At 57.8% G+C, this 19957-nt stretch overlaps 1 protein-coding gene across 1 annotated transcript in view; it reads left to right on the top strand.

Moving 5' to 3' along the window:
* Positions 1-19957, top strand: part of AFAP1 (actin filament associated protein 1) — an 85481-nt gene that overhangs the window by 19774 nt on the left and 45750 nt on the right. Inside the window, exon 3 of the mRNA XM_081091859.1 lies at positions 18351-18479. Coding sequence (XP_080947985.1) covers positions 18353-18479 — 127 coding nt within the window. The 5' untranslated portion in view covers positions 18351-18352. The remainder of the gene's footprint in view (positions 1-18350; positions 18480-19957) is intronic.

Genomic DNA, 19957 nt, shown 5'->3' with positions numbered 1-19957 from the left:
CCATAGGAGCAGCGGCACCCCAGCGCCGGAGGAGCGGCGGCCTGGCGGGCGGCTGGTGGGAATGTAAATGGCACAGCCGCTCCGGAACAGCGTGGCAGCTTCCCTAACAACACTCAGCCCGCAGCTCCGGCGGGCGGCGGGGGGCACCTGGGCGCTGCCCCAGAGAGATGCAGGCCTGTGTTCACACCAAAACCCAGCGGTGTTCCCAGCAGCTCTGCGCCTAACAGCCAGAAGGGGCAGCACCCGGAGTCCTCTGGGGGGTGGACAGACAGCCTGTGGCCCATCCGCCCCCGGAATGCCGCTCTGCCGTGGATGGGACCAGACGGGGCGCAGCACAGCCCGTGGGGCCCCAGGGAGCCATGCTGATGAACCGCCATTTCCCCACAGACAGTGTATCATTCCATCCGTAAGACAGCGCCCCCCGCCCCCGCCCCGGCCTAGGAAGCAGGAGGCTCTGTCCCTTCTGTACTTGGTGGCTTTGTCCAGCGCTGTAGGCTCGGGGCTGTGGAGGGAAGCCTTCCGCTCTGCGGACTGGCCAGTCCGGGCCCCTTGGGAGGGGGGAGTCCTTTGGTGGGAACGTGCCAGAGTCTTTCTTAGCCCAGCTTCACAGAAGTGACCGCATAACAAGTAAGAGACCCGTTAGGGCAGGTGGGCTGTGAGTCCAGGACATTTCATGGCCTCAAAGGTCTGAGACCGAGCTGCCAGGCCCTCAGCTTTCTGGGCAGCGCGGCTCAGCCAGGCGCTGGGAGTGAGGCAGGAAGCCAGCCGCCCTCTGGGTCTGGGCGCCAGAGCGGGTCCCTCAGATCCCAGTTTTTAGCCGCCGTGGCTGCCGTCCTCACCTGGGACACGCTGCCCTGCAGGAAGGCGCTCCTCCGAGGACCAGATAGGCAGCCTCACGGCGGATGTGGCACCCAGGAGGCAGCCCTCATGGAAGTGGAAGCACACAGAGGGCGCTTCAGATACTTGGGGCATGAGGGAGGGAGGGAGGGAAGGAGAGAGGGAGGGAGGGAAGGGAGGGAGGAGGGAGGGAGGGAGGGAAGGAGAGAGGGAGGGAGGAGGGAGGGAGGGAGGGAGGAGGGAGGGAGGGAGGGAAGGAGAGAGGGAGGGAGGAGGGAGGGGGGAGGGAGGGAGGGAGGGAGGGAGGAGGAAGGGTGACAGGAGGGAGGGAGGGAGGGAGGGGAGGAGGGAGGGAGGAGGGAGGGAGGAGGAAGGGCGACGGGAGGGAGGTAGGGAGGGAGGGAGGGAGGGAGGAGGGAGGGAGGGAGGGGAGGAGAGAGGGAGGAGGGAGGGGGGACGGGAGGGAGGGAGGGAGGGGGAGGAGGGAGGGAGGAGGGAGGGAGGAGGGAGGGAGGAGGAAGGGCGACGGGAGGGAGGGAGGGAGGGAGGAGGGAGGGAGGGAGGGGAGGAGGGAGGGAGGAGGGAGGGCGACGGGAGGGAGGAGGGAGGGGGGACGGGAGGGAGGAGGGAGGAGGGAGGGAGGGAGGAGGGAGGATGGACGACTGTGCCCTTGCCGGGCTCCCAGCTGCCGTGAAGGGCTGTGCCTCCGCTGCCGTCTGGCTGGGGGGATGATGGCGGCTCTCCCTTTTCACTTCTGATCCTTCGGAGCGGGAAAGGGCGCTGTGGTCACTCGGCCGGTTGGTGGCAGGAATTCTTTTTTTAATCGTTGCTAGAACCGGGCGCTGGAAGGGGCCTCGGCCTTTTATACTCGCCCTCTCACTGAACTGTTAGCCAGAGTGAGACCAGAGGGGAGGGACTCACCTTGGCAGCGGGCCAGGCCGGAGCCCCAGCCCGACTCCCAGCAGCGCTGTTCTCGGTGCTGAGCTGCTGGGCTGCGCCCGCGGGTCACGGTCACGGTGGGCTGCCCCTGTGTGCGCTGCGCGGGGAGGGGCTCTCAGGCAGGCAAGTGGCCCCGGCCTGGATTTCTCTCCCGCAGCCGCCTCAGGGCTGAGTTCATCCCAGGAAGTTGTTTTGTGTGTAAACTCCTCCCAGAGTGTTTTCACCCGGGAGTGGGTCTGGTTTGGGCTGGAGCAGACCCCTGACGCTGGACCCTCTGCCAGGAGCAGAGAGAGCGGTAACCGCTCTTCAGGGCCGGCTGACTCGCCCTCCACCTGCATCCCAGGTGCATAGTTCGCATCTCGGGGAGGGAGCTGCGGGGGGTGGGAGCTGAGGGAGGAGGGAGCTGAGGGGGGTGGGAGCTGAGGGAGGAGGGAGCTGAGGGGGGTGGGAGCTGAGGGAGGTGGGAGTGCGGGAACAGTGGTTTGCAGCCTGAGCTGCTGGGGGCTTTCGGAAGAGCCGGTGACATTGATCCCTGGAAGTGGGCCTGGGCATCGGCAGGTCGGAAGAGCTCCCCATGGTTCGGATGGGCAGTGACGCTCGGGAACTTGTGTCCCCGGTGAGCCCGGGGCTCCAGGTGACACAGCACTTCCTGCTGTCACCCTCTCAGCATGGCTTTGGGTAACTAGAGGATGTGGTGCCGATTGAGGTGGACATTCCTTAATGCCACGTCCTGCTCATGTCCACCCTGGGGGCACTTCCCAGCTGTTCAGTTTATTCAGTGTCACTTCATGGCATGAGACTTGACTGTTAATTAGGGAGCTACCGTGAGTCCAGTCTGACCTGGGGCCTGACGCGCTCTGTGCCGGACACTCAGAAGCATACCTCTCCGCGAGGGCGGTGGAGTCAGGCCTGCCTGCGGTGTGTAACTCGCCCTGTCATTCGGGCAACTTTTAAAACCGGTCACAGCTGGCTTCATGCACAGAATGGGACGCAGGCATCGTTATCGGCTGACGATTGTTCGGAGATTCAGATGCAAACCCAGGTGACAGTGCTTAGCTTAGTGCCTCTGCCAGGCACATTGTAAGTGCCAATAGTCTCCATCATTGAGAGAGAGAGAGAGAGAGAGAGAGAGAGAGAGAGAGAGAGGGAGAGAGAGAGAGAGAGAGAAACATTGATGTGAGGGAAACATCGAGCAGTTGCCTCCCATATGTGCCCTGATGGGAGATCGAGTCCACAACCTTTTGCTGTCCTGGACGACCCTCCAACCAGCTGAGCCACCGGCCAGGGCATAATCATCACTTTTAATGTGAATATTCAGAGCTGATAACTCTGCCACCGACGCTTCCTCCATAGCCCTTGAACCAAGGATTTTCCTCGTTTTAGCTGGTAGGCTGACGTGCCACTCAGGTATCGGCCTCTTGAGTGCCTGAAGTTCAACTGTATAGCCAGGGCTTTGTTTGTCTCTTTGGTCTCTTTTCTGGAACATCCCTAGAGCCTTCTGGCTGGAGGGGAGTGAGTCACTGCCCTTCACTGGCAGCCCTGGGGGTGGGGGGGATCTCAGCTGCGGAGCTTCGAAGTGTCTCCCGTGCTTCTGGGCACCTGTGCTCGGTCCCCTCGCTCTGCTCAAGCTAATATAGATGTGCACGTGTTCATCTGTCCCCACTGAGTTCTGTCAGAGCAAGACTGTTCCTGTCACGGCCAGGCCCCTGACCGGTGCTCCCAGCGAGGTCCCTGCCCTGTGCGGGATGGTGCTCCCAGCGAGGTCCCTGCCCTGTGTGGGATGGTGCTCCCGGCGAGGTCCCTGCCCTGTGCGGGATGGTGCTCCCGGCGAGGTCCCTGCCCTGTGCGGGATGGTGCTCCCGGCGAGGTCCCTTCCTTGTGCGGGATGGTGCTCCCGGCGAGGTCCCTGCCCTGTGCGGGATGGTGCCCCCGGCGAGGTCCCTGCCTTGTGCGGGATGGTGCTCCCGGCGAGGTCCCTGCCTTGTGCGGGATGGTGCCCCCGGCGAGGTCCCTGCTTTGTGCGGGATGGTGCTCCCGGCGAGGTCCCTGCCCTGTGTGGGATGGTGCCCCCGGCGAGGTCCCTGCCTTGTGCGGGATGGTGCTCCCGGCGAGGTCCCTGCCTTGTGCAGGACCTGCTCATGGCTAGACTTGGGTGGGGCTCTTGGCTGTGTGCCCTGCAGCCTCCCGGGTTCCCAGCTCCTGGCCTCATTGGCTGGAGGGACCAGCCACAGGACATGCAACAAACATGAAAGTTGTGTGACTGTGACAGGAGGGCCTGGAGGGAGCAGTGTTCACCAGAGAACAAGCTGCCTGTCCTGCGCAGGCAGCTGGTCCCTCTGCCCCTTCCGTGCTGCAGGCCCGTGTCAGGGTGTGGCCCCGACAGCCCCATCTGCTCATGTTGTCATCTGCTGTCAGCAGCAGCAGCAGCAGCTAAAGGCACAGCTTGCCCTGATTTGCATATTTGGGTGTTTGTGCTATTTATAAGCAATTAGAGATGGCCCGGAGCCTGTTGATGGCAAGCTGGCAAATCCAGCCCAACACAGGCCAGTCTGTTAGGCAGTTGGCAGGGGCGCACGCACACAGCCTTCAAGTAAACAAACACGTTCGCCCATATTTTAAAGTTTCTCTGGAAAACAGGCATTCAGCCGTTGGCCATGTGGTTTATAGACTTTCCCCGAAATGCCTGAGTTTGACTACCAGCCCTCTGCAACCCTACAGTGCGCGGCCCTTCTCCCTGTGAGGACAGAGGGGGCGCCAGTTCCCAAAGGCTCCCGATGCAGTTAGTCTGCCCGTTCTCCCTGGTGTCCTCGTCCCTCTGCACATGTCATGAGGCCAGCATCTCCGAGCGTCCCTAGCAACGGCCTTTCTCCCTTTTCCTGCTGTATTTTTCTCCACATCCGTGTGTTTGGTTTGTCTCCACCTGGGCAGCGAGGACCTCCGGAGCCGAGACTGGCCTCCCGCGCTTGCTGCCGCATCACCAGCACTTACTGAGCAAGGGGCACACGGCGCTCCTTCCGGACTAGCTCAGGCTCGCCCTGTCCACCTAGGGGAGGAGTTACTGGAGCCTGGAGCCCTGGGCTTTCAATCGGCCGAGGCAGGGGAAGTGATTCACAAGGGCACCGAGGTGGAAAGGGGCCGGGTGCATGGATCTCCCTGGCTCTGACCCGCACAGGCCCCGTTACAGCCGTCCTCCTGGCTGCGAGTAGGGAGCCGCGGCGGGGAGGTCTGCTCCGTGAGCACAGACCTGCTGCTTGAACGTGATGGCCACAGCCCTGGGTCAGAGACACCGGCGGCTTTTTATCATGACTATAGGTTTCCCAGTGCCTTTAATTCCCCATGGATTTTATGAAACAGGTGAGACAATTGAAGGAGTTGGGGAACAGCACCTCTAGAATAAAGGGGGGATCAGACCAGAGAACGTGGGCCCGGCAGACGCTGTTCCGAGGACCGTGGGGTCTGATGGAAGCCTCCGAGTAGCGCACCGCCCCAGCGTGAGAGCAGCAGATGCCGCGCCCGTGCAGCCCCCAGAAGCCCCTCATTAATTTTCCATGCGAGTGACAGGAGCAGCAGATGGCCAGGGGCGGGTGTGGTCATTGAGCGCTCCCCGCCTGCACTGTGGGATCTGAGACTGGCGGGTCCGGCAGAGCTGATCATTACCGGGCCTCCAGCTGCCGGCTCGCGCCATCCTGGGGCCTGGGTGGCGCCTGCTGTCCTCAGGAGGACGGCGCGCCGAGTGTTGGAGGTCATGGAAGTTTCTTGCACCCGAAATCCTGCAGCAGAGCTTTTGGAAGGAGGTCTTCTCTGTTGCCTGTGAAGCTGGTGCTGCGTTTTGTAATCACACAAGTGCGGTAAAGGCTTCTTCAGCAGTTACTGCATCGGGGCTTTGTCACGCAGGACGTAGCCGTCTAACCATCGGCGACCCGAGCACCAGAGGAGCGGCTACCAGGGGGCTGTCCCTCGGCTTTGGCTGAGGTTGGCTTTCCTCGGTCTCTGGTGAAACCGCAGTGGGACTGGTCCAGACCGTGGTGAGATGAGAGCTGCTTGCAGGGAGGTGCCCGCCCTCCCGTCTCTGGTCATCACAGGTCCTTCCCTGAGGGCACCTGTCCTCCCTCTCTCTTGTCACAGGGAGGGCCACCCCGTGTCGCTGGGTCCCAGCAGAGAGCAGTGTAGCGGGCGGCAGCTGGTCCTGGCACAGCGCCAGGCGCCTGGCTCTGCAGGAGAGATGCAGTGATGGCCATAGAGAGGTTGTCATCAGGATGCTCGGGGCATTCGTCCTGCGTAGGAAGCCGTGGAGATGTGTGTGGTCCCCAAACTGGAGGTCAGAAGCCAGGGCCTGGCTGTGGAGGGGTGCTGGGCGGGAAGGTGAGAGACAGCAGGTGCGCGGCCCCTATAAATGAGCGTTTTCCTTGTCTCCCCACTCGGCACACGCAGACACATGGCTCCTCTTCCGTGTGACTTGTGAATGTGCCTGGCCGTCAGGCTAAAGCATAGGATCGCGGTCTTGCTCGGACAGCGGGCTTCTCCTTGCGTTCGGCACAGACATCTCTTGCGACGCAGAAAACACGGCACGCACCACGCGGGAGCCGGTGCGGAAATCCGGCAGCAGCGTGGAGATGGAGGTGGGAAGCCACAGAGGAGCGGGAGCTGGGTTTCCATGGGCCCCTGCTCACAGGCCTAAGACCCACTTCCCCCCGCGGCCTCTGAACCAGAGACTGTCTCGGCCTTTCTCTAGAGCAGTGATGGCGAACCTTCTGAGCTCGGCATGTCAGCATTTTGAAAAACCCTAACTTAACTCTGGTGCCATGTCACATATAGACATTTTTTGATATTTGCAACCATAGTAAAACAAAGACTTATATTTTTGATATTTATTTTATATATTTAAATGCCATTTAACAAAGAAAAATCAACCAAAAAAATGAGTTCGTGTGTCACCTCTGACACGTGTGTCATAGGTTCGCCATCACTGCTCTAGACTGTAGCCCCGTCCTCGGGTTCCTGTGTGAATTTACACGGCCAGTCGTCGTTGGTGAATCACCGCACGGTTGCCATGGAACGGCGCTCCAGAGTTAAAATGCGGCCACGTTGGCCCATTTCTGTGGTTCCCAGTTGTTCACTTTTTAAAGTTGTGCTTATAGTCTTTTGTTGGTTGCAAGACACCCTTTCAGAAGCACATGGGATGTGGGACATCTACATGTATTTGTTTAATGACTAGTGGGTGGGGCCGGGGGACAGCGACAGTCCACAGCAGCTGCCTGCTTGATGGCGGGGTCCAAGCCCTCGTCTCCTGGGAGTGCCTGCCTCACCACCCCGCCCCCCTTCCCTCCCCCTCCTTCCGTCTGTGTGGGTCCCCAGCACCTGCGCATTTCTGCTCCGTCCAAGTTCAGGCAGGGAGAAAGAATGGCCCTGGCAGCACAGAGATCCCCGGGGAGGGCAGCTTGCCCAGCAGCCTTGAAAGGAGGCGTCCATCCGGGAGGGGGCTGCCTGAGCCGCAGCAGCGGGTGGCAGGGGATCCGCTCGGGGCCCTGCTCTCTCCCATCCCCTGCAGCATCCAGAGTGCGGAGCACGGGCGGCCATCGTCAGCGTCCAGAAGGTCCTTCCTGCAGGTTCTAGAGGCTCGGGGTTTATTGAGTGTTAATTTGATGGCAGCTCCATTCCAGCCAGCGAGTCGGCGAGCTGTCCTCCTGGCTGGGGTTGGAGGTGTTTGCGGGGGCTCAGATTTAAGGGAGGAGATGAGTGAGTCCGTTTAAACCCTAACCGAGCGTGGCTGGGTGCTCTGGGCCATGTCGTTTATTAACCACCGTTCCACTTCTCAGTCAGACCTGATGGACTCGTGAGGCCTTCTACACACACACACACTCACACACACTCACACACACTCACACACGCTCACTAACACACACTCACACTCGCACTCACACACACTGACACACACACTCACACTCACACACACACACGCACACACACACTCACACTCACTAACACACTCACATACACACACACGCACTCACTCACACACACACACTCACTAACACCCTCACACACACTCACACACACACTCACACTCACTAACACACTCACATACACACACACACACACTCACACACATACACGCACACTCACATACACACACACGCACTCACTCACACACACACACGCACTCACTAACACCCTCACACACACTCACACACACACACACTCACACACTCACACTTTTTAAAAAAGACCCAGCCCTTGGGCAGCCACCATCAGTAGGACCCCTTTTTGCATCTCTGGCTGAAACAACCCTCTGTCCAGTCCCCTCACCCTGTGCGAAACTCTCTGCTCTGTGTCTCTCCTGTCCATCAGGCGAGGGCTCTCAGCGGCTGCGGTCACGCATCTGTGACACTCTCATTGCCAGGCACGCTCGAGGGCTCTCATGTGCCCGGGCGGAGAGGGAGGCCCCGCTGGCCACGGGAGACGATGCGCTCACAGAGGGACTTGACGCTTTGGGGGGTTATTTTTCAACTCTTTCCTTTGAAATAAGTCAGGCTTATGGGAGAGCTGCAAAAACAGTACAAAGGATTTCTGTTTCCCTTCCCCCGACATTTTAGGACATTTGCTTTCTCTCTCTCCCACTCTCTCTCTCTCCCTCCCTCCCTCTCTGCATATAACCTTTTTGGCCCTGAAATGTGTGAGAGGAAAGGGAGGGTTTGGGGTGGGTGAGCAGGTGGGAGGGAAGAGGTGAGTTGGGAGCCCTCCCAGTGCCAGGGGCACATGCGGTGGCCTGCCCAGGCTGGAAGCAGCGAGGGCCGGGAGCTGGGGTTGGGGCGGCCCCTGTTTTGGGAGGAGCCCCTGTAGGATGTGCTGATGGGCCAGAGGACAGGAGTGAGGAGGAGGATGGCGTCGGATTTGGGCCCGAGTAGCTGGGAGAGCAGCATTGCCGTTGTTGAGGTGGGCACCCTGGCAGCAGTGGGTTTGGGCTAAATCTGAGGTCCAAGCGCAGAGGCCAAGACGCGCTGGGAGGGAACTCAGTGAGCAAGGCCCCAGAGAACGCAGGCAGCCATGAAGCGAGGATGAGCTGATTTACCGGTAAGTTAATAAGTCTCCACAGGCCGCTGGCCTTGAGCAGTGTGGGGTTAGGGCGCTGAGCAGTTGAAAATCCAGGTATGACATTTGACTCCCCCAAACTTAACTATTAACAGCCCACTGTTGGCCGGAAGCCTTACGATGCCAGGAGCTGTCAATTAATACATATTCTGTATGTGTACAAAAGTAGGCTTACAGTTGTGAGTAATACAGAGCTTATTCTTATATTGTGTTTTTTTTTCTGTTCATCAGATTTTTTATTCATTTGATTTTTAGATTCACTTGTTGATAGATATGTATTTGTTGTCACTTTGTTGTTCATAACTTTTTTTTTTTTTTTTTAAATATATTTTATTGATTTTTTACAGAGAGGAAGGGAGAGAGATAGAGAGTCAGAAACATCGATGAGAGAGAAACATCGATCAGCTGCCTCCTGCACATCTCCTACTGGAGATGTGCCCGCAACCCAGGTACATGCCCTTGACCGGAATCGAACCTGGGACCCTTCAGTCCGCAAGCCGACGCTCTATCCACTGAGCCAAACCGGTTTTGGCATAACTTTTATCTTTACCTTTTTCTTCTTCTTCCTCTTCGTAAAGAATACCCTTCAGCATTTCATATAATACTGGTTTGGTGGTGATGAACTCCTTTAGCTTTTTCTTGCCTATGAAGCTCTTTATCTGACCTTCAATTCTGAATGATAGCTTTTCTGGGTAGAATAATCTCAGTTGTAGGTTCTTGCTATTCATCACTTTGAATATTTCTTGCCATTCCCTTCAGGCTTGCATAGTTTCTGTTGAGAAATTAGCTGACAGTCGTATGGGTAGTCCCTTGTAGGTAGCTAACTGTTTTTCTCTTGCTGCTTTTAAGATTCTCTTTTTGTCTTTTGCCCTTGGCATTTTAATTATTTGTGTCTTGGTGTGGTCCTCTTTGGATTCTTCTTGTTTGGGGTTCTCTGCTCTTCCTGGACTTGTAAGTCTATTTCTTTCATCAGGTAGGGGAAGTTTTCTGCCATTATTTCTTCAAATAAGTTTTCAATATCTTGTTCTCTCTCTTCTTCTGGCACCCCCATTATTTGGATGTTGGTATGTTTGAAGTTGTCCCAGAGCCTCCTTACACTATCTTAATTTTTTAGATTCATTTTTCTTTTTGCTCTTCCAGTTGGGTGTTTTTTGTTTCCTCTTATTTCAAATCTTTGATTTCATTCTTGGGATGTGCTAGTTTACTGCTGAATCTCTGTATATTATTTTTTATTTAAGTCAGTGTATGCTTAATTTCTGACTGGGCCTTTTCCATTTTTTTGGCATTCTCACTAAGATCCTTGAAGGTCTCACTAAGCTCCTCAGAGGTTTCTAGAATATTCTTGAGTAACCTTATAACCATGGTTTTGAACTCTATATCCAGTATTTTGCTCTCATCCATTTCTTTCATTTGTGACATGTTTCTTTGTCTCCACATTTTGGCTGCTTCCCTGTGTTGATAGAGTGGCCTTGTGTGGTATGTGTCCTAGAGGGCCCAGTGGCTCAGCCTCCCCAATCACTTGTGGTGGACACTCTTGGTGCACCTCTTTGTGGGTTCTGTACACAGTCTTGTTGTAGTTAAGGCTTGATTGCTGTTGGCATCACTGGAAGGAATTGACCTCCAGGCCAATTGGTTGTGAGGACCAGCTGTGTCTACAATGAAAGAGCTGCTGTGCAGGAGACACCCTTATGGGGCAGGACTCACTTCAGTGGGGCTTTGGTGCTCACTGAGTCTGCCCCTTGAGCTTGTCGCTTATGGATGTGAAGATTTGTAGTTTGGCATGGTTTCACACTGATCACTGGGTACACTGGCTCTTGGATCTCCAAGGAGGTGCAAAGTCAGCCACTGCCTAGGACAACCTAGGAGGAGCTACAGGGAGATCTGCATATTCCTCCTCTTTGTATAGGGTTTGGAAGTGCTCTGATGAGGCTTAGCTGTAAGGCAAGGAAGGCTGCTGCTGCTGAGCCTTGGGCCTTCCTTTGGTAGCTTTGGGGCTCTCTGACACACCTGCTGCCTGTTTGACAGGTTTTAGGCTGAGAAAAAATAGGCCATTTATATGCAAAACTGCTGCGCACAGCTTGGGTGGGGTAGAATCTCAGGGAATCACCAAGGCAGAGCAATGGCTTCCAGTCAGTCCTGCACTGGAGAGGTCCTGGTGCAGGAACAATGACCACTGCCAGCACCTCCATCTGAAAGAAAGCTGCCCTCACGTTCTGGCCTGATGCCAGACAGTCCAGATTCTCCCTGTATGAGTCTGGGTCCCCAGAATCTCCCCCGGAACTGGAGTTTAGAGCAATCAGGAGCTTGTATCTCCGTCCCTATTAAAAAAAGCAGCACACCTGGTTGCCACCCCGTTCTGAGGGCGCCTCCGCACCTCCTACCGATCTCAGTGTGCTTTCTTCTTTACTTCTAGTTGTAGAACTTCTACTCAGCCAGCTTTCCCATGGTTCTGGATGAAAGTTTTTCTGTCTTTTGGTTGTAATTTTAATGTAGTTATGAGAGGTAGCAAGTACAAGTATTTACTTATGCCACCAGCTTCGTTCTCCTCAAGCACAGTATCTTTGCCAGTGATTGCAATAGATGTGAAACAATTGCCAATTGAAAAATATATTCATATATTTAAAAAAATGTTCTGACAGCTTGAACTTGAAAATTATTCTTTTACTAAAATGTTTTTCTATGTCTCTTCTTCGAGTCAATAATTTCCTTTTCAACAAACTCTGGGCTTTATGCTCATTCTCTCTTTCCCAAATATTTCAATGTTGGGGTCCAGCCTCATCAGGTCCAGGGGTTCCCAAAGGTGTGGACGGAGTCAGCAAAGAATGAATAACATGGAGACAGCATTCAGATGATCAGCATAGCCAGGTTCTCCAGGCAGGTTCTCTCTTATATTGTTATTTATTAATTATTTTATTTTCCATTTGAGCAACTCTCTCCCTCTCCCTTCCTCTCTGAAATCAATCAAAATATATTTAAAAATATATGTATGTTTAAAGCAAAACCCTGTGGACAGCTCTGCTCCTCAATCCATAGAGAGATGGTGACAATGTCCCGGGCCCTGGGGCACGTCCAGAAAGCAGGCAGGACTGGGGGTCTGCATCGCCGTATCGACACGGTGCAGCCACCACATTGTCTCATCGCCCTGTGAGCGCAGCAGCTCCCAGCCCTGAGACGCTGTTGTGAGAGCAGCCGTGGCGCTAATTGGCTTCCATTAGCACACTGCCATATGCCACCCAGCCCTTCTGCCCACCGCCCTCCCCCACCATGGAAGAGGGGTGGGCCCCGTCTGCAGGGATGGGGGGCTCATGCTGTGCCTGCTGTGGGCTGGTCACCGGCCGCAGGCTCCTCCCCTGGGGGCTGTCCCCTCAGCTCCTCGGATGGAGGCAGGTGGGATGCTCAGAAAGCAGCTCTGCGGGGTCATAGAGGTCATATGTGAGTTGTCGCCCGGGAAGGCGGTGGCACTTCTGAGGGGATCAGACTGACTCCTAAGCAGGCCCTGCCCTCGCTCTTCCCGAGCTGCTGGCAGCAGGGTCCCTCTGCCTGACCCTCCGCCGGCCTCCGCAGCTCGGCCTGGTTCCGTCTCGGGTTCCGGTTGTCCTTGTTGGAGTTCATTCCCGGCTCTCCTGTGAAGGGCCGCCGTGCATGGTGGAGGCTTTGCGTCTGCTCTCTGCTGCAGCCGCCTCACTCTGCTCTCGCTCCCGGAAGCACCGCAGGCAAGAGGCACATGAATGGCCGGGGCTGCGTCCCGTCCCGGGGAAGTTTCTCCTTTTTACATCTTCACCTGAGGACCTACTTAGAGAAAGGAAGTGTGTGTGTGTGTGGGGGGGGGGGGGCACTTCAATGTGAGAGAGACACATGGACGGGCTGCCTGCCTTATGCTCCCCAGCTGGGGGTCAGACCTGCAGCCAGGCTTGTGCCCTGATCGGAATCGAACTGGCACCTCTCAGTGCACGGACAGCGCCCAGCCAGCTGAGCCTCTCCGGCCGGGCCCAGGGAGACCTCATTACACAACAGGCGGTGGCAGGCTCCGGTGTTTGCCGACTGGGATGTGTGTGGATGGGATGAGCTGTGCACGGGCATCAGCCCCATCACCCCGGCATGCTGGGTCTGGCTGAACCTGACAGTTTGGGGAGCAGCAGCCAGATGCCAGCGCATCCTCAGGGGCATCGTTGCCTACTCAGCGGTCCCCTCTCCTGATTGCTGGGCTGGTGGTGGGTTCACTTCGTTGGCAGACCCTGGTGCTCCCTGAGGTCGCGGGCGGCAGGTGAGTGCGGGCGGCGGTGTGTCTGTTATTCCTTTGAGGAGCGTTGCGGGTCACTCCTGCATTTGAAACACGCTGTCAGGTTCCGTGCAGCTCAGGGCACGGCTGCTGGAAACGGGACCGTGGACCCAGCGGGGCACCCCTGGGAGCTGGCTAGGCCTGCAGACTCCCAGGCCCACCCACACCTTCGCAGCCAGGACCTGCGTCCTAGCAGTGCCCCCGGGGAAGCTGAGAGGCACTGGTTTCGGGCATGGAGGACAGAAAGGAGGCGTTTAAAACCCTGCCCCTTCCGCGTTTCCACAATGAGCGTGTAAGAGCAGAGCTGTAGAGCTGGGCGGCATCTCTAAGAATCATAGCTGAGTCCTGTTCCCGACGGGAAGGGCGTCAGGCCCCCACTGTGCGGTGCGCAAGTGCGGGACCAGCTCCGAGCTGGACTGCAGGCCTGCCCTGCGGTGACCTGGAGGCCCTCCTTCTCCTGAGATGTTGGTGATGGTGGCGCTTAAAGCTCCAGTGGTGGAGGCATCGTGTCATCTGTTTCACGCCTCCTGCTGCCCACGTGTCTCGAGGAGGCTATTTTCACCCCATTCTCCTGTGGGCCCCTCCTCCCACCCCTCCTGACCGCTGGTCCGCAGTGTCAGCCCCGCCGGCCGGGGTCAGGGGCATCCGAAACGCACTGTCACGGTAGCGACTGCGGGAGGCAGAGCAAATGCTGAGCAGCTGCCCTCTCCGAGCCGCTGTAGGAAACGGTCTGGGGTGGCCGGGGGTTGAGGTTCGCTCAGTGGGTAAGGCCAGCATCTCCAGTCCTGTCCCGTGCCCTGGAGCCGCTCCCCCGTACTCCCCCCAGAGGCTAAGCTACAACTTGGACGGCGTAGGCTTGGCTTTTTATCACACACAGGAGTGGCTGGGGAGGTGCGTGGCATCTCGTCGGAAGTGTGTGCGAGGAAACGTATTGTGTCAGCTCCTGGGAATGTATTTTACAGCCTGGCCGCGAACCCTAGTGACCCGGACCTCCCCCCTCCCTCCTCCCTCCTTCGCCTCCCCTGGGAGTGCGGGGTCCTGATCTGCAGCCCAGGAATCAGGCTTCCGAAGAGAGAAACGGGGCCCTGGGGTGCGGTCGGGGTACGTACATCATCATGACCAGGAAAAGCATGTGTGGGTCTGGGTTTCATCTCTTGCTTTTCACACAACAATGGAGGGATGTTTTCTGTTAGGGCTTGAATCATCCATCCACATATTAATCTGACTTGTACAAACCATGATCTCTTCCCCAAAGAATGTGCTCTGTGGATTTTCACAGCAATTCCTTGGGGACTCCTTGCTGCCTCTAAACAGCCGGAGCGGCAGATTCTCAGGACTCAGAATAGACGTGGGCTTTCCGCTGGGACGTGGTGGATGTGGTGGAGTCAGTGCGGAGGCTGAGCGGTGGCTGTCCGTCCTGCTGACAGGAGAGCGACAGGAGAGGCCTTGCTCTCTCCCCTCTGATTCCGATGCAGCCAGCCCGCGGTCGGTCTCCCCAGCCGCTGCCTGCACAGAGCTGTCATCCCGCGCTGTGGCCCAGGGCCCTGTGCTCAGCCTGAGTCACTCAGGGCCACCTGGGGTCCCAAGTCTTCCCTCCCAGAGAGCACCGCCGCCTGTTCTGAGGCAGCCCAGCCGGCTATGCGCGGAGGCCGGAGGCCGGGAAGTGTTTGGGAGTCGGCCTACCTCCCGGCCGTAACCCTATAAGGGAAAGTATGTTGGGGCCTTGCCGCGTGGCAGCTCCGTGCTCCCTGCCGCATGAGTCGTGTCCCTCACTGAGCCCCTCCGAGTGCTCCCCCTGGCGCCTGCCCCAGCAGAGAGGCCTGCCCAGGTGCCGCCAGCCAGCTTGAGAGGTGAACTGTCAGAGCGCCCGCCCTGGGCTGTCTGCTCTGAGAATGTCACACGGAGCAGCTGCTATTGAGGACGGGCTCTGGTATTTCTCTGCACCCTTCTCTTCCCAACACATCCCAGGACTCTGGTCTGTTACGGAGATCTGGGAACCAGCCGCGAGGGAGCCACAGGCACGTACCGCGTGTCTTGGGGGGCTAGCTTCCCTGGCAGGCCTCGTGCTGGGCCCTCTCGGTGCAGGGGGAGGTCACACGGAGGCCCCGACCAGACGGCCCCCGACGGGGGCGGAGACAGTCACCGCAGTCACAGCTGGTGAGGCTGACCAAGGGGGGCCGAGGTGCTGGTAGCCGAGCTGAGCGTGGACGGGTACAAGGCGAGTTGGGGTGTGTGTGTGGGACCAGCCAGGGAGGCACCGGTGAGGGTGCACCCGCAGAGAGCAGCAGGGAGCGCCGAGGTCATCGTGGGAAGCAGCCCGATGTGTGCCGGGAAACTGCCTCATTCAGACGAGCTGAGGGACGCAGGGGCGGGAGGGGAAGGAGATGGGCTGGACAAGGAGGCGGCGGCGGGGAGCCCGGTACAGGTCGGCAGAAGGCATTGCAAAGAGGAGGCCGGGGACAGGGCGGGTCAGGGAAGCAGGCTGGTCCTGGGCCAGCCATGTGTCACAGACGTCTTCTTCCCTGGGCCTCAGAGGTGGCCCCGGGTCCTCCCTGAGGGACGGGACAGGGGCTCTGTGAAGCCAGTGCCGGCCCCGCCTCTGAGACGGCAGCAGGAGGCGCCGTGGCGGCGGCGGGCCAGCAGCGAAGGGCGGCTCCCCAGGTCCCGGGACGCGTGGAACCGGGGGCGTGCGGGCCACCACTCGGCCTCCCTCTCCAGGGCCGCAGGCTTTTGTTTCTCTTCGTCTCCTCCATCCGTCCTTTCCGTTTACATCTGAGTCCGAGTCGAAGTTGGACGATCTTTTCCCCACACCAAGGTTATAAAAGAAGGCACCTCCTCTCCGCAAGGACTTAATGCTTGCACTTTTTGACATTTTGATTCTCAAGTGTCTTTATAGTTCTTTCTGGATATGATCTAAGGTAAGTGTCCGGTTTCATTTATTTTTCCCATTTCGACAAGTCGTCCTGCTCTCAGGATGAGGCCTGTCGTTGCCCTGGCTCTGAGGCCTGGCACGCGTGGATGCTGTGCCCGTCGGCAGTTGTGCCCGCGCCTCCGTCAGGGTCTTCAGCTGCGGAGGCTGCTGGAGCCGGAGGAAGAGCAGGATGGGAAGGAATCCCCTCAACCAGCAGTTCCCGGACTGTCTCTTAGGACTTTTTGGTCTTAAAATACGGAGTGAAGACCCAAGGAGCTGCATTTGTGTGGGGACATCACAGGCCCTCGCCGTACCGGAACTCAGAGCTGGCAGACTCGTTAGCGCTTCATATAAGAGATGATGTGTATTTCTGAGCAGTGGCCGTGCTCAGCTACGAGGTGGCTGAGAGCGCACCGCGGCTGCTTCTGCGGAGGTCGCGGACGCAGGCCGGCCTCCCGGAGGCGAGCGGCTCTCCCCTGCGTCTGTGCCGAGCGCCCCGAGACCTGGTTCTGGTGGGAGCACGTGAGCAGAGCTGGTCCCCGCAGACGTGGTTGGAAAGACGAGTATCTTAGGGCCTTTTCAGAAAATCGTGGGTCGTTTTCTTTGATTCTGCACCCAAACTTGACAAGTGCTAGTTCCTTAAGGTGATCTGCAGCGTGGACTCCAGAGCCATAGCGAAAGGAGCACTTCAGCCTGGCCGGGTGGCTCAGTGGGTGAGCATTGACCTATGAACCAGGAGGTCACGGTTCCATCCCGGTCAGGCTACATGCCTGGGTTGCAGGCTCAATCCCCAGTAGGGGGCGTGCAGGAGGCAGCTGGTCCATGATTCTCTCTCATCATTTATGTTTCTGTCTCTCTCTCCCTCTCCCTTCCTCCCTCTCTGAAATGAATAAAAATATATTTTTAAAAGACACTGCATTCTGCTGTGTTAGAGCACTTTGCCTGATGCACGTGAAGGGGTCCGACCCGCGCATGGCCGTGTGACGTCGTGGCTCACTGAGCGGTGCCGACCTTCCCACTGCTGGCCGCTGCATGACACGGATCAGAAAACCACGCTTTCCCGCGAGGCAGCCAGGCTGCCTCAGGCTGAGAAGTGCCCGCCCCCCCGCCCCGGGCATTAAAGAAGTGTGTCCTCGAGGGTTTGGAGATGGAATAAAAGCAGTGGGTTTCCTGCTTCATCAGAGTCACCAGACACTTCCGAGCGAAAGCGTTGGTTTTGCTTTGGGGCCGCAGGTGTGTGGTGAGGTACAGTGGCCACCGGTACATGTGGGGTCACTGCTTTGACTAAGAGGCCACCCTCGCGTTTGCACCGGGAGTGCAGAAAAAGGCGAATAGCGCCTTAATGTGATGAGAACAGCGCGATCCTAAAAGGAGTCTGGCAGAGGTTAGAGGCATGACTTGAAACTTGCTGATACCCTAGCCAGTGTGGCGCAGTGAATAGAGCATCAGCCCGAGGACTAAAGGGTCCCGGGTTCGATTCTGGTCAAGGGCACGTACCTCAGTTTCAGGCTTGATTCCCGGGCCTGGCTAGGGCACGAGTGGGAGGCAACCAATCCATGTGTCTCTCTCCCATCAGTGTTTCTCTCTCTGTCTCTCCCTCTCCCTTCCACTCTCTTAAAAAATCAATGGAAAAGTATCCTCGGGTGAGGATTAACAAAAACAAACAAAAAACTTGCTGATGATTTAAATCTTTCTGGTGATTTAAAACTTGCTCATGATTTAAAACGTGCTGACATCGCCACGCAGCCTGTCTGTGGACATCAAGGGAAGGGCTGCCCAGCCCTAGAAGGAAGACGCGGTGGGAAGCAGGCCTGACCGTGCCCTGGAAGCCCTCCTGGCCTCCCGCATCCCTGTGGCAACCGTGTAACCACGTGCACAGCCTTCGTGCGGGGAGCCAGCCCGACAAAAGCAGCGTCGGGTGTGAGTTTCCGAGACCAGGTCCTGGTGGTTCTTGGAAAACTGCTTGGCATTTGAAACTCAGTCTCCCCCTTGACACTGGAATTTAATATGGTGCGAATGACACCAGGGGTGATGTCAGGCTTGACTCCATCTGCCGGCGACGTGGCTTGGGTGCCGCCCAGCCGAGCATGCTGCCTGGGAGCAAGTGCAGGGGTAGCACGCGTGTCCGGAAGAGGGTGCGTGACGCTGTTGGGGGGCCCGGTTCCAGCAGGCCTGTTCACGTGGGAACGCCGTATTCAGCCAGCAAGGAAGCGAAAGGCTTTGAGTCAGATTGGCATTTGTATTTTGACTTTTGCAAATCAGCGTGTCTAATAACACCTTCCTCCCTTGTTTCAGCGATGGAGGAGTTAATAGTGGAACTTCGTCTCTTTCTTGAACTCCTGGACCACGAATACCTAACGTCCACGGTCAGGGAGAAGAAGGCCGTGATCGCGGACATCCTGCTCAGGATACAGGCCTCCAGAGGTGCGTGCCCCCCGCCCCCCATCCCCTTGGCCTGGCACACCTCTAGCCCCACCCTTTCCTAAAGCGTAGTCCTTGGTTTAGTAGCGTAGGAGTTTGTTCAATCAGGAAGTTGTCACTGAAGGTCTTAGTGTTTGCCAGGTGCTAGCCTTTAAGGAGTTAAAGGAACAGTGGGTGTGTTGAGGGCTCCCAGAGCACCCCATCCTTTGGAGATTCACTGGGCGGACTCAGCATATAATGGTACCTTCTCATGCCCAGGATTTGTTTGTTACAGGGGTAGGGAGGGTGCACAGGCAGGTGGAGGGGAAAGGCGGCGTGGACTGGAGGAGCCGAGTGCAGCCTTCCCTATGCCGGTCCCTCCCTGAGTGTCGCACGGAGCTTGGCCTTCCCTCAGCAGAACAAGCGCAGCCACCTGTGAGCCCCCGAACCCCAGAATCCCAGAAAAGGGTGTGTCAGGGTGACAGGGAAACAGAGCCAATGGGAGAGAGGGAGAGAGAGAGGGAGGCGGGAGAGAGGAGAGAGGAGAGAAGAGATTAACTTAGGGGCTGCTTTTGTGGCTATGGAGGCTGAGAAGGCCCTCGATCTCGCTGCAGGGAGAGACCAGGACAGCGGTGGGGGTTAGCTCGGTCGGGAGGCCTGGAATCGGGCTGGTAGGGTGAGTCCTGATCTGAGTCCAAAGCGCCAGACCCGGTGTCGAGGCAGGAGGAGAGGGATGTCCCAGTCCAGCCGAGAGCCTCCTCCAGCTTTGGTGCTATCCGGGCCCTCCCGGATGGGTGCTGCCCGCCCACTCAGCTCACCAATTCCAGTGCCAGTCTCTTCCAGAAGCCCCTCCCAGACACACCCAGAAACAGGGCTCCCCCAGCTCCCTGCATCCCTCTGCCCAGTCAAATGCACACCACAGCCGGTGTTTGGTGTAAACCACGTGTTTGCACACATAGTCTAGGCACAGCGAACCAACCCCAGCCATTAGGACAATGGCAGCTCTGAGATCCATGCTCCCAGTACCAGCCATGGCCATCGCTGCCAGCAGGCCCTTCAGAGAGAGCAGCCTCGGGCCAGCTTGTGCCAGAGGGTAGGACGGGGAAGGTGGGGACAGCCTGGCCAGCATGTGGTACACCAGGGAGTAGGAGAACCCTCGGAGGGAATCGGTCCGTTCAGTGAGAGCGTGGGGGGGGGGGGGCCGTGTGGGGGGCCCGGGGGGTTCTGGGAGACCGGGGAGGAAGCTGGAGGGGACTGAGGGGTCCTTCTCCATGGCTTGCTGAGGTCTGTCGCTCACACTCTGTCCGTTTTGAGGGCACAGCTCGTTGGCTTTTAGGCCATGAAGCCATGTAGGACACAGCTAGGTTGCATCTGGACCTCGGGGGAATTGTAGCAGATTGAAGGGGGCCACGGGAGGCCTGTGGGTGGGGACCTGCCCCCGGGAGGGAGCTCAGGAGAGGACCTGGGGCACATGGGCAGTGCTCACTGTGGAAAGGGTCTCG

The sequence above is a fragment of the Myotis nattereri genome (assembly GCF_964212035.1).
Source record: "Myotis nattereri genome assembly, chromosome: 1".
Lineage (NCBI taxonomy): Eukaryota > Metazoa > Chordata > Mammalia > Chiroptera > Vespertilionidae > Myotis > Myotis nattereri.
The sequence above is the reverse complement of the archived record's forward strand: the minus strand, read 5'-3'. Positions and strand labels throughout refer to the sequence as shown.